General features: G+C 35.1%; 1 protein-coding gene across 1 annotated transcript; it reads left to right on the top strand.

The window, feature by feature from the left end:
• Positions 1-243: 243 nt before the first annotated feature.
• LOC128547237 (antiviral innate immune response receptor RIG-I-like) lies at positions 244-13,149 on the top strand. The gene is made up of 13 exons (XM_053519295.1): positions 244-488; positions 696-858; positions 1,109-1,195; positions 4,343-4,515; positions 4,873-5,014; positions 5,307-5,543; positions 6,161-6,328; positions 7,793-8,380; positions 9,189-9,365; positions 10,222-10,341; positions 10,764-10,991; positions 11,314-11,699; positions 11,999-13,149. The coding sequence occupies exons 1-12, from the start codon at positions 285-287 to the stop codon at positions 11,661-11,663; spliced, it is 2,637 nt and encodes an 878-aa protein (XP_053375270.1). The 5' UTR covers positions 244-284; the 3' UTR covers positions 11,664-11,699; positions 11,999-13,149.
• The last annotated feature ends 1,220 nt before the right edge of the window (positions 13,150-14,369 follow it).

Genomic DNA, 14,369 nt, shown 5'->3' with positions numbered 1-14,369 from the left:
AATTTCGAAAATGCTCAACATTTCTTTATCGTTTATTTGCCTTGATATCAGATATCATAAGATATTACTTCTTTAAAACTTTTAAAATACTTAATTTGCGTTTATTGCAGACGCGACTTATTACTAGCGAGGAGGGTAGGGCCAATTTTAAAATACTTTACTGCGTTTATTGCAGACGCGACTTATTACAAGCGACGAGAGTAGGACAATTTTAAAATACCTTATTGCGTTTATTGCAGACGCGACTTATTACTGGCGACGAGGATAGGACCAAATCAATAAATATGTACATGGAACACTACGATATTTTATGCTTTACTCCTCAAATACTGGTGAACAGTCTTGATGACAACCTGATAGAAAGCCTCTCAGTATTTTCTTTGTTGGTACTGGATGAATGCCATAATACAAGAGGAAACGAACCATACGCCATGCTTGTGAGAAAATATTTGATTGAAAAACATAATGGGAAAAAGGAACTGCCACAGGTGGGTGAAATTTGTCATTACTGTTTTTGTTCAACGAGCGTTATCTTTTTCCCACTACTTTGCATGTGGATTTCTAGAAAAATTCTTCAAGTTTCTTTTGATTTATTTTTGAAAAAAAAACTTGTTGTTTTTTGTTGTTGTTTTATATGATGCAAGAAAATTTTCACCGTAGATGATTCATTTGATTTTTTATACTTTTATTTAAAGATAGTTGGATTGACGGCTTCAGTAGGTGTGGGGAAGTCTAGAACGATTAAAGAAGCAGAAGAACATATTTTGAGGCTTTGTGCATGTTTAGATGTTTGCCACCTTTCTACAGTTAAGAAAAACGAAAAGGGTTACAAGAAGCACATCAAAGAATGTACAGAAGGTGACTTTTGTCTTCGCTGGCAATTAATTTTCTTTGTACTCTGAATTGAAATAAATCGGTGATTTGTTTTTCATTTTCACAAGTCAGTCAATATCTAAGTTCGAAGACAAATCAATAACACACATTTGAAACCGTCCCTAAATACAGAACAGAACAGAAAGGTATCTTTAATTAGTTGGATGGGTCAAGGCAAGCCAGAAGCGATATGTTTTGCATGATACATAGGGTCTAATAAAATTCACCATTTCAGAGACAATACGTTTGGAGAAACGGACGACAGACCCAGCCAGAGATATACTTCTAACTGCAATGAAAGAAACTGAGGACATGTTAGAAGGTATTTTTTTTTAACATGAAATAAAGATTTTATAAGCTGAAGTAATTCTTCATAAAAACCATAAAAACCTCGCATATCACTTCTTAACAACTCTGAAGCGACGTCTATAAACCAAAAATCAAAACCAGTAAAGTTATATTATTTAAAACATGACATGCACTGAAGATAAGTTCACATTCGTTTTTCAATTAACGTAGCATTTATATTATAATTTTTTTATATAGCAATATTTTTATCTGGGCTACTGTTATCAAAAACTAAACGAAAATATTTTGCTGTTTTTTCTTCTATTATAGTAATTCGAATTTGTTATGAAATTTAATAGTAATATAAGGACATTTCTGTGACAAGGTACAGTGTACTTACAAATTTACGAAGATGTTTTTTTACAAACTTTTTAAAATTCAGGGTCATGGAAATTTTCCAGTTTTATTATGTATCAATATAAAACGTTTCATTAAAAGAGGTTATAGCCGCTGCAGGTTTGGTGTTCAGCCCTTTTGCAGCTGGGCGTTATACTTTCTTTTTTGACGTCTGTCTAACGGAACACATTGAAAACTCTTAGAGTCCATGGGGTATTCTGGGACTACGCTGTTTTGATATTTTTCTTCTCGACATCAAAACATCAGATGAATCTCTCTCGCACTTAATGGTTATAAAAGACACGAGATGTATAACACAAAATGCTCGCGTAACTGTTAAATTATTCTAAAAACACACGAAGACCCATAAACGCATATGCTTAATACCTTTGCAGAAAGCAGGTAGAGGAACAAGAGGAACACCATTTAGTGCCCGATAACTTTGGAACATGGTTTAGATGTAGCAGTTTAAGTCCCCCAGTGGTGCTTTACCATCGACCGCTCCAGAGCGGTGCCAAACTGTACTTCCTTTATGTGTTTGTTTTTACGTTTTACTACATCTTTCTCGTACTGTGTAGATAACTATTGACGAATTTCCAACGCTTTTGGTTGCCCAGTTGTTTAACCAAATATTTTGATTAAAATGCGCATGCGCTTTTTTTTGAGTGTGGCAAAAAGACTGCTCAACAATAAGTAAAACTACATAATATCATCATATTACGAATTGTATTGCCACAACAAAAATATTTATTTTGATAACACAATTTATTGTACAGAATACCTTGATTAAAGATAAATATGTTATGAATTATATCATACATGAGGTTCTGCCTTTCTTTTTATTTAATTTTGCTCCGTCCACAAACATTCTAAAGTCTAGATCCACCAACAAAACAAACGTAAAACCCATTCCTTAAATTTGAAAATGTCATATTTTCTTTTATTTTATCTGTCATAAATGTTTCTGAAGCATATAAGATGTCTTTGATGAGACTTACGGATTTTTGCCCTTCAGTCCTCAATGCCATAACAAGTATGCACTCGGACAAATATATCAGGCAGTGCTGTTTCTTAAATGAAAAAATAAACATATCACACGATACCTAAATATTATTATAAATAAAATCTGTAAGAATGACCTTTGGAACTTTGATGAAAATTTCCTTTTAAAATGATGTTCATATTGCAAAACAGTCTTATTTCGTAAGATCTGCATTGTATCAGAGCTTAATTAAATAACTATTGGTATTTACTTACTTAAGAGAAATTCCTAATTATCTCCATCTCATGTTTATATTCTGGATCATTTTTATACTCTTAATATAATCGAAAAAAATACAGTACCGTGCACAAAATTAATAGAATAATTAAAATAAACTTGAATTCCACAAAAATATAGAGATCATAATCTAACAACAGATAAAGAATGTGAGTGTAGATCATCCCCCTCCAAGGACCACTCCGCCCCCGTTCAATTTGACCGCTGTGGTTACCATCCGCACTCCAACCCCTTTGATATTGTTAAATAAAAAACTTTAAAATTTGAATAATCAAAAAATAGAAAATAACAGTTTTATGATGATTATGTTTTTGTATACGGACTGAATTGATATTCATTTGGATGCAAATGGATAAAAACCAGGGCAGGAGGGAGGGATGGGGAAGGGGTGAGATAGTGTCCGCCTCTGGCAAATTAAGCATGGAGGTCTTTGAAGGTGTGTTTGGTTTAAACCCGATGGAACTGATCTGTTACCCCGTCGAAAATCTTTGGCTTTTGATTTTTTAAAATCGGTGGAATGAAATGAAATGTGACTTGATTGAACTTTTCAGTTTTAACTTCGATTACTAGGGATATCATCATGTAAGCTTGTTGCCACAGGTTGTATTTTCTGTTAGATGATGTTATGAAATGTCCATAAAAACATAAATTTTAAATTGATGGATTATATCAGTTTACCGTTTTTCTTTAACCTAACTTTTTCCAAATGAAAGATCAATATGACTGAAGAATAGTTTATTGCCTGTTCATCACTTATCAGTTATAATGCGCATTACTCAAAGCAAGGCAGTTGTGGATCTACAAAGGATTATATAAATATATTTTTCTTTGTCCTCCACTGGAAAGTTATTTTATTACAGATTTATATTGACAGAATTGATTGATTTGTGATATTACTTTAACGTTTTTTACTTTCTAAGGTCATGTCTTTTTGCCCCATGCACGTGCGAAATTTTTCTTCCGTTATAAAGAGTAGGCCGAGTGTAAATTCATGTATAGATCGTCTACAGATTCATATATATACTGCTGTAGGGTTTTGTATATAGCGAGTAAAATTTTGGTCTTCACGGCCCATTGTGCTTAAAATATCAAATGCTAGCTGCGTTTTATTTGTTTCTCCGGACACGCTCGACAGCGTTGCAGCAGATCGGGAAATTTACGTAATCGTGCAAGGCTTATCGTTAAAAATATCTTCAACGAAACATTCTGGTAAATAACATCTTGTCTAAATCAACACGGATAATAGGTTTAATTTGTACCCAATTTCACTGGTGTATGTGCGCGCGCGCGCGTTAGTGTTAATGCGTGCGTGTGTGTGCGTGTGTATGAGGGGGAGAGGGTTGTGTATGTGTGCTAGTCGTGTGCAAGTCCGTGTGCTATAGGTTGCGCTTTGGAGATGCTGCGTTTTTTGGAACGTTGTTTTACCTGTTAGCTATGCTTTTTGAGACAATAATATTGGGACTAAAAACATAAAAATTATAATGTAAATTTATCTTTCTTTCACAGAAAATGGTCTCATGCAGCCAGATATAAGTGACCTGATTTCGGAGAAACATCCAAATGACAAGGAGTCCCAGCAATATAATAAATGGACCGTCGACATTATGAAGGCGGCACAGTTAAAGGTTGATGATTATGGCATGTCAAGGGATATAAGTTCCTGTGCAAAGTATCTAAACGCAAGTATCTGAATATTTGTTTATCATTCCACATTAAAATGTTTCGTGATGTGGCTGACTTATACTTGTATTTCTTCCAGTTTGTGAAGTTTTCGCTTTGAGGTAAATAGGACTTGATTTTTTTAACTGTCAAGTAAAGAACTGTTTCGATGCGTATATTCTAAGTAAACTATCCCCACATTTGCATCATAATATAAAAATGTATTTAAATTATAACTTAAATATTAGAATATACCTTTGAAGACCACACGTACTAGTTTCAAAATGTTTTGTAATTTATCTAACCTGTTTATCTAGTGGATTAGTGTATAAAACAAAGCCTCGATAGTTTTTGATAATTTTTACAACAAATTTCAGATATACAACTCGGCCCTTGAAGTCAACAAACTGTTACGAATAAAGGATATTATTAGGTATTTAGCCGAGAAACACAAGCAAGAAGGAGAACACAAAAGCAAATTAACAGATATGGAAACACAACTGTACAATAACCTCATAGGTGACCTTTAACCTTAGATTAATTTCTAACGTATTAACCTTCACAAGAACAAACAAAAATGATTTTTAAGCACATGTTATATTACTGTCAACGTTGCTACATGAAAAATAAAACATAAGTTATTACAAAAAGAATCATTTGTCAAAAGGAACCACTTAAGAATGCACCCACTTAAAAGTTATGTATACACCATGTTATGAAACAATTGTAAAGACTGGCTGATGATAATTTAGAAGAACAAAACACACAACAGACATTAATGTAACATTTGACAAAACTTTTCTTATTGAAGGCGTACAGAGAACATTGAAAGCAGAGATTAAATGCACTGAAAATCCGAATGTGCAGATATTGAGCAGAACTCTTTCAACAATGTTTGCTGAAAAAGGAGCTGAATCAAGAGCAATGATTTTCGTGAAGACTAGAGCAACTTGCAGGTCTCTTGCGGCATATTTAGACGAGGATCTTCAAAAGAATGGAATTAAAGTGAGTCCTCTTTACGGCAAGGAAGATCGTGCAGGAGACGAAGGTAGATCTTTTACATACAAGCTTGTCCGGCTAATTTAGAATGTTAATATATATTTAAATGAGAATAAATTTGTTTGTTTGCTTGTTTGATTTTGATTTAGCACCCTTTTCTCAACAGTATTTCAGTAGTGTTTCAGCGAACAGTTGAACTATTAAAATCAGTTTTCCAGGACCCTGTACCAGTGCTACCGACTTTCCCACATGAAATAGGTGGAGGAAAAATGACTTGATACACGATGTCTTTTATCAGTCGTCACGGAGAACATACGTCTCACCCGTGGATCGAATTCACAACCCTGCAATCCGTAGATCTGCGCTCTCCCTACTGAGTTAAATGGGCGAGCTCAATGTGAACTGAATACCCCAACAAATCTTAATATAGGTTTGAATGAATCAGTACAGGAAACATGTTGTATTTATCTTGCGGCAAAGTTAATGTGACCATTCTTTTGATCTCAGAGGGAAAATGCTTAAGGAAGTAATCCTTTTAAATTGGTGTACAAGTATTTAGTTTCAGCCTTTGTGAGAAATTATACAAAAAATCGTTTTCCTTCTGATACCTCCCGTTTTAGAAATATGTTAAGCTAGATCTATTTGGGGATTCTTTATGTCCAATAGGTATGACGGAAAGTGTACAGACATCTATCCTTGAAAGATTTCGGGAAGGTATATACAAAGTACTTGTTTGTACATCAGTTGGCAACGAAGGTATCGATGTACCAGACTGCAACATTGTTCTCAGCTACGAGTACTCTGGTGACGAAATCATGCAAATACAAATGAAAGGTAACTGGACGTAAGTTGTATCTTTCAATGATACTCTCAAATTAGTTGACATCTATGGCGATCTATGAGCACCACATGGTACTTGAATTTGATAAAAATTCATCAAAGTTATCAACATCTTAGACTTAAAAGGTGTAGCCAGACCAGAACTTAAGAATTCCTATACTGTAATGACTGAGCAAAATTACCGTCTACACACATTCACCACCAAACAAACATAATGGCCGACTAATATTATGTATAGGTTAATAAATGAGAGATCAGTGCCTTTGAGTGAAAGCCCTCGGTCTTCTTCCAGGGCCATTATCACTCAAAGGCACCGAGCTCCCACGTATTTACTTGTTTATTACATGTTTACCTATAATATAGTAAGAACAGTTTAGTGTGCCATTTTCATGGCTTCTAGCATTTACTGGCATAATAATTTTCAGCTTTTCAGTTTCTATTTTATTTTTATTATATACTACAATGTATATAAAATCAGATGCCTTTATAGTGCACGTTGTTGCTTATAGTACAATTTGGGATTGAAAATAAATTATTTTACATAAAAACCACGACGTAACACTCCAGATTACAAAACTAAATCTGAACTATTCGCTGTTTTGCCTCCATGAAACGTGATGACGTCATTTTTGTTTACGGACGTTTATTTCCCGCGCTAACGTCGGGGCCATTATTGATAATGGCCCCGGAACCAATTATGCTAATGTGATAATGCATGACGCAATACGATAAATGGAGTATTTTCAGCACAAAGTTACTATTTATAGGCACTCATGTAATAAACTACGATAATAGATCTATAGGGTCTTTCGAAACATAGAACGCAATCAAGCAAATAACAGAAGACTGTTCATGAGAGGTATTGAAATGTGCAACACCCCTCTAGCCCCTAGCATCCACTGAAGCAGAATCATAATGTAGTTAAATGGATGTATTCCATGTCAAAAAGGATCAGAAAATATAACAACACAGAGTCCAAGTACTGGGAGACCTTTTACAGCCGTCGCACAGCACTTAAAGACTGCTGTTGTAGTTATAATTTATAATATCTATAAGAAGATCAACGCAACCGAGCAAAATAATAGCTGACTCGGTTTGATTTAGCCTGTACATGAGAGGTAATGAAATGTGCAACACTCCATATGCCCCCTAGCACCGCTTAAGCGGAATTCTTTTATAGTAAAATTGAAAGTACTCCATGACCTCAAAGAACCAGAAAAAATACCAACGCTGAGAACAATTATAAAAATTCGTCCTGGAAATTCTGCAAAAGAGAAGCTTTTCACAAAACCACACAATCCGTCACTGTCTAAAAAGTACAGTCTGTGACGAGGGGCCTTTGATTATTCTTCTGATGCTTTATCGACTGTGAAACCGGTTCACCCACACTCGGTCTACCCAGGATTTGAAACAAGTTCTAACCGTGACACTAATATATCACAATGGATTGTATTCCAGGTCGAGCACGTCAGATGGAGGCAACTGCAGTTACAATGGGTAGTGAGAACATTTTGGAACAAGAGAGGATCAACGCTTATAAAGCGTTAATGATGACTCGTGCACTGGATGAAGTTTGCAAATTGGACCCAAAGCTGATAGCACAGAAAATAGTACCGTTTCAAAAGGAAGAAATACAAAAAACTCGGTTTAAAAAAGAAGCGAAAAACTATATCAATAGCAAAAAATCTTCTGAAGATGCGTACGAAATTCTGTGTGGGAGATGTAATACATTTGTGTGCGACATTTCTGATGTTAGACAGATGGGTAATGACCGCATTGTTACCGACAAAACATTTGAGGAGGGAATAAATAAGAAAAAACATAAAAAACCAAAAACATACGACGGGATATTTAAAAAGTATAAGATGTATTGCAAGAAATGCCCACAAGATTGGGGAATAATAGGAATCAAAGACGGTTTAGATTGTATGACGCTGAAAATGAAAAAGCTCAAATTCAAGAATCTGCGCACAGGACGTCTAAGCGAATACGAGCCATATGACGTACAAAAAATTGGTGTCGCCGAACTGTCAGATATACTCAATGGTATGCTTGCATATATTATTTTTCTTCTGTAATTTGCATGTAGATATCTACTTTGCGGTAAGTAATAGACGCATCAGTATCACAGAAACAATACTGTTTGCGACTTGCTCTTCAAGCCAGTAGAGATGGATACATTATTCGATTTATGACTTTGAATTCAAATGCTTAGCAACAATGTGAAGAGGTGGTCAAACATAATTTTTATATATGTGTTGTACTTTGTTTAAGCAGTAGACTTGATAAGCCAACCGTTCAGCTTCACAATGAAGAATTTGATCCTCCTTATAGGCATTGCCCAGTTAAAATAGATTAAACATACCCTACACAAGCAAACCTGACAACACTAGAAATGCTTCAGATCACCTCACCGATGGACAAAGCGAAATTGACTTGGTTGTTTGATAAGGGTTTAATACTGTGTTCAACACTGTCATTCAAAGATGGAAGAAAAACATGAAGACTGAATATGAAATCTATGCAGAGCCATACTAAAGTAGATCTATGTTTAGCGTCCCAAATGATATGGAAAAAAAATCTAAAATGACTGAATAAATACTTTCATTCATCTGTCTGTGTTGGGTTTTTTTTCCGATCTGACTGTCGGAAACTTACCCTCTTGAAAATGCTAAACATAGATCCAATTCGGTATACGCTAAATTTGATATTATAAATTTGTTGCTTAAATATGGTCCGTGAAGCATCCTGCATGATTTTGTCGAGTATAGTCACGTGGCAGAACTCATGTTTGATAAACTTGCATATGTTGCCAGATATAGTCATACTAAAATGATTTTAACCATTGTTACAGAAGGAAACGATCAGATAGAAACTCAGAGCCTGTCCTTAGGAAAGAGTACTGAACAGAAAAACAGAAAACAAAGTGACATGGTAACATCAGTAAGAACAGGTGATTTCAGTACAAAATATGTCGGAACAAACGTGGACAAAACAGGTGCTACAGTTGGAGAATCCACCTCCACGAATGGTATGAAGATAGCTTAAGTATTGTCATCACTTTTTCTATGAGCCTTGTATGGACTAACGTAATCTCTATTTCAAGATTCTAAAATGCAATTCTATATTACTACAAGAGTAGCAAGAAAGCAGGTGTAACCGTAGAGGCCGTAAAAATCACCCCATGCTCTGAGTCGGTGTATTAATAGCTTTTATATAATAGACTTCCACTAAAGCCAATGGTTGGAGCGTGATGGTGTTGCATATTTTATTACACTCGCCCCACCCTCACCCCCGCCCCTTAAAACTTTACCACGAACTGACTGAAGTAAATCGAGATTAAAGACTCTTGGCTGCGTTGGTGAAATTTTTATAGGTTTCACTTACGGATATCCTACCAAATATCTGAGTTTGATTCATGTAAAGGAGAAGTTCAGTGGCAAAACGTATATTGAGTTGAACGTGCATCTGGAAGTGATAAATTTATTTTGATATCAGGTTTAGCATTCATTGATAGACAATACAGTTCCATCATTGGGAGAGAAAAAAAATGGAATATTGCTTAGACTTATTGTATCAATTAGATGATGAAACCACAAGTGCGGTCGAACTCATGAAAGGAATAGACGCAAGTAATTAACATAATTTACAAACCGAAACAATAAAATGTGCTGAAAAAGAGACCATGAAAAGTAAACTTAATGTGGACACTTGTGGTGAATCGGAAGAAAGGTTAAAGGCAAGAAGTATGTGAATAAGTTTTCTTTATTAAATGAACAAAGTGGACAAAAACACATACAGTTTTTTTTTTTTTCATTTAAATATTTCGATATTCGTGTTGATATATAACATTTTAAATAGTAAGTAAATATGTAATATAATTGCAGAAGACACGGTGATGTCATTGGAGCAGATCGAGCGAAATGTCTCTTGTAGTGTTGCGCAACATGATGGGAGTGCTAAAATGCAGGAGATTTCCAACACAGCAGAAAGCAAAGTTACAGATGGTAATAAAACACATTTTATCTATGGTTACTTATTACTAACGGTGTCTAAAAACCCAAATGTTTAGGTGAAATTTTAAATCTAACGGATATACAGACTGTTGACGTTCGGGCTTTAGTAAGAACTGATCATGGAGTCCACTAAAACATACCAGTTTGTATTGTATATAGAGCTTAGCTTAAGCCGCTGCCTGATCATGGGGTGCACTTTTTCTTACCTCTCAATAATACACTAAATTAAATTGGGTCTGCTATTGTTTTTCTTGGTTGTGTTCTGTGTTTCCGAAGGATCTTCTGTAGGTTTTATCACGTTGAAACAGTATCACACTGATTAACAGCAGACATGAATGAAGTTTCTATACAATATTCCTATTGTTTAAAAAGTAATCAGCTGATTTATTAGTTCAACGTAACTTTTTTTACAGTTGGAACAAACGATTATATGAACCCTACTCCGTCATTTCTGACACGTGAGAGTAGCATAGGATACCCATTGAAGAAAAGCCAAGACGATACTTTATCTGAAAGCATGATTAACAGCTTATCAGAACAAATGAAATCAGTTGGAATCTTGATAACGAAACAACGGGATGTGGGAACAGTCTTTAGAGTGGGAAGCAAGTATCTGATGACAGCACATCATGTTGTCAAAGGTGTCTTTTACCATCTTGTTTTACAACTATACATGATATACCAAATAGTCGTGATATATCAACTCTAGCTAGCTTTAACGATACAGATTTATTGTTGATATGGTATAAGCCACAACTCGTTTAGTTTACTTGATATTAAATAAAGATGTCTGCGGTGTAGAAGATTTTATATTTATTACCGTTTTATAAATTGATACGGTTTTAATATACAAAAAATCTTAAATTCTTTAGTTTTGAAAACAATAATTCAGCTATCAGAAATCTACTTTTTTGTACCCAATCACTATAACAAAGATAATATTTTGATAACTCGAATTTTTAGGGTTGGTAATGGACGACTCGGTATACGTAACTTTCCACGAATCCGCGCTTGATCTGCAGAAGAAAGTATATCATATAGAGAAAGTCATCTTTTCCAATCAAGATTTAGATGTCGCTGTCTTAGAATTAGCAAGTTTGGACAGTACCCTCCCTCCGAAAATGCAGCTCAGCAAAGATGACGTTGACATATTGAATGTTAAGGATGTCTCCTTCATAGGATACGGTCATCCAGGGAAGTCTTACGTCAAACATCTAGATCCGAGATGCAAACTGATTTCTGCTCAATCTCATAGGTTTTTAGAAGCTCATACATGGCTTGGCCAAAACATTATATATATAAAAATGCTGTGAGTAAAATGGGTCAAGATCCGGAAATAGTCAATAAAGTTTTGTTTGTTTTGGGTTTAACGCCGTTTTTCAACAGTATTTCAGTCATGTAACGGCGGGCAGTTAACCTAACCAGTGTTCCTGGGTTCTGTACCAGTACAAACCTGTTCTCCGCAAGTAACTGCCAACTTCCCCACATGAATTATCAGAGGTGGAGGACTAATGATTTCAGACACAATGTCGTTTATCAAATAGTCACGGAGAACATACGCCCCGCCCGAGGATCGAACTCGCGACCCCGCGATCCGTAGACCAACGCTCTTACCTACTGAGCTAAGCGGGCGGGCTAGTCAATAAAGGTTATGGTTGTTACGCTGACGATCATAAAATTATTTTTGATTGTTTCATGCAGCAAGGAGCCTCTGGATCACCGGCTTTGACCTATAACAATTATGGGCAGGTGAAAGTGGCTGGTATCCTGACTCATGGGTTGCCTGAATTTTATTTCCTTATGCCAGAACTAACGCGACATCTTGTGGATAGTAACCATAGATTTGAAGTAGCTTCTAAAATGAGTAGTATCTACAGCAGTATTTTAAACGAAAATGAGGATTTAGCAAACGATTTATTTGAATAGACCAATTATACACTTGAAATTTCAAACGTGCCCAAGTCCAGTATTGACTATCTTTTAAATATAAATCCTGTTTCATTGACATCTGAATGCAGGCGGTAAAAAGCAATGAACCCGGATTCGAGTCAAGGTGAACGACCGGCAAATAGTTTTGGACAGAAAAATAACATGAGTCGAATGCCTGTTCAAATCATTACCAAAACGATATATCTTTTGGAAGAATTTACATAATAGCATATTTTGATCACATTTTAAAGTATGTGACAAAAGACTGGACAACCTTTTTTGAGTTATTTTTACGAATATTGCTTGAAAGTAAATAGAAAGGCAATGGGTCGTGTTGTAGAACTTGAAATTGGTGTTTTTTAACGTAATGTAAATTATGTCTAGCATTATTTTATCAGTGTATTTGGTCTTTGTTGGGTTTAATATATAACGAGAAACAGATGCTTATTGATTCGTCCTCCCTGTTCTCAAATTATTTCTGAAGTGCAAGCAAGTGCTCCTTTTTCAAGTAAGTATTATGATCAAATTTTAGTATTAATTAGTTTCTAATTTGAAAGCATCTGTTCCTCGGATTTAGCATGTAAATACTTGTTTCTTTGAACTTGGCGTTAATTTTACAGAAGAAAAAAGTATCTGAGTAATGAATTAACTATTTAGATCACAACTGGTTTTTGTTTCTGAGTCGTAACTCACATCAACACAATTTTGGGTCGTATGGCAACTTTCCTGCTAGTGGGGCTGGCAGAAGACCCAGGTGCCGCCTGGAAATTATTCCCGGCATGGGCGCGCACTTTTATAGAACCACCGACCTTCCATAGACCTTCACATGAACGAATCTTACATTGCAGGCGAGGTATTTAAAACCACATCAGTGAGGGGCGAGAGATTCGAAGCAAGCGGCCTGGACTATCCAGCATCGGAGGCCCCCACATAACTGCATATCATGAAATTATATAGCAGTGGATTTAATTTTTGTTAACGATATGTTAAATGATTTGCACTAGTCTGCTAAATTAATGTGAAATTACACATCTAAGACTAGAAATGGGAAGACACGAAAGGCTTGCTGTTTCTTATAATGCTTATCCTATGTGTGTAGAAGAAGAAGAAAAAGTTTTAAAAAATTATGTTTCATTAATTTGTTAGAAAAAAATGGCTCCATTAGAAATAATGTATTAAGTAAAACATTACCTGTTTACTACGAGTGTCAGTGTGCGATGTGAGCATAGGACAATATTGACATTACAATCATTTACAGCTTTACCTGCCTCCTTATTTTCAACAGTTGTGTTGACAGCTTATACAATATTTTAGCAGAATGGACAGTTTCAATTTAAGTTAGTCAACAAGTTGTAAATAGTCCTGTTCATAAGTCGCGCAGTTTATATTTATGTTGTAGCAATGCATGGGAGTTTCTTTATACAGCGTATCAATGCAGCATTTGTACTTCATTTTATATAATATATATAATTTGAGACCTATGTTCTAATCGATTTACACTGACACTGAAACTGTTTTATTTGTTTAAACGCCTATCTATTTTATTGCAAGAATGAGACTTTAATAAAGAAACAAAATGCATCATTTCTTAAGTGTTGACAACTTTCCTCTACAAAAGTAGCAAACGGCAACCATTACCAAACCATGGCCTATTGGTTCTGGTTGTGCAATATCGCAAAACTATCAAATGGAAAGTGGGGAGAGTAAATTACAGTGGAACCAATAGATATTTGTAAACTTTTATAGATGATAATAAAAGTACATATCTGATAGTGTTCTTGTAAGAAACATTTTTGCTGTTACAGAAGATATATAATGTGAAAACTTTTGTTTAAATATGCGATCACCTTAAAGAGAAATCGTGATCGGTATTGTGACACGGATAGAAACTCTTATTTGTAAATTTTTAACAAATCATATCTAATTTTGATATCCTGTTAAAGTTGAAGTTATTTCCTGTAGAAAGTGGGGGTCCCAGTTAGGTGTCTGCGCAAAATGTTTTTTGATTTTATTTATATCTTATTGTAATATACCTACATGTATTAAGTTTCATTAGCAAGTGTTAGTGTAACACAATTTCTGTTGCTTAT

The sequence above is a fragment of the Mercenaria mercenaria genome, chromosome 12, assembly GCF_021730395.1.
Source record: "Mercenaria mercenaria strain notata chromosome 12, MADL_Memer_1, whole genome shotgun sequence".
Classification (NCBI taxonomy): Eukaryota; Metazoa; Mollusca; class Bivalvia; order Venerida; family Veneridae; genus Mercenaria; species Mercenaria mercenaria.
This window is presented reverse-complemented; position numbering and strand designations above follow the sequence as displayed.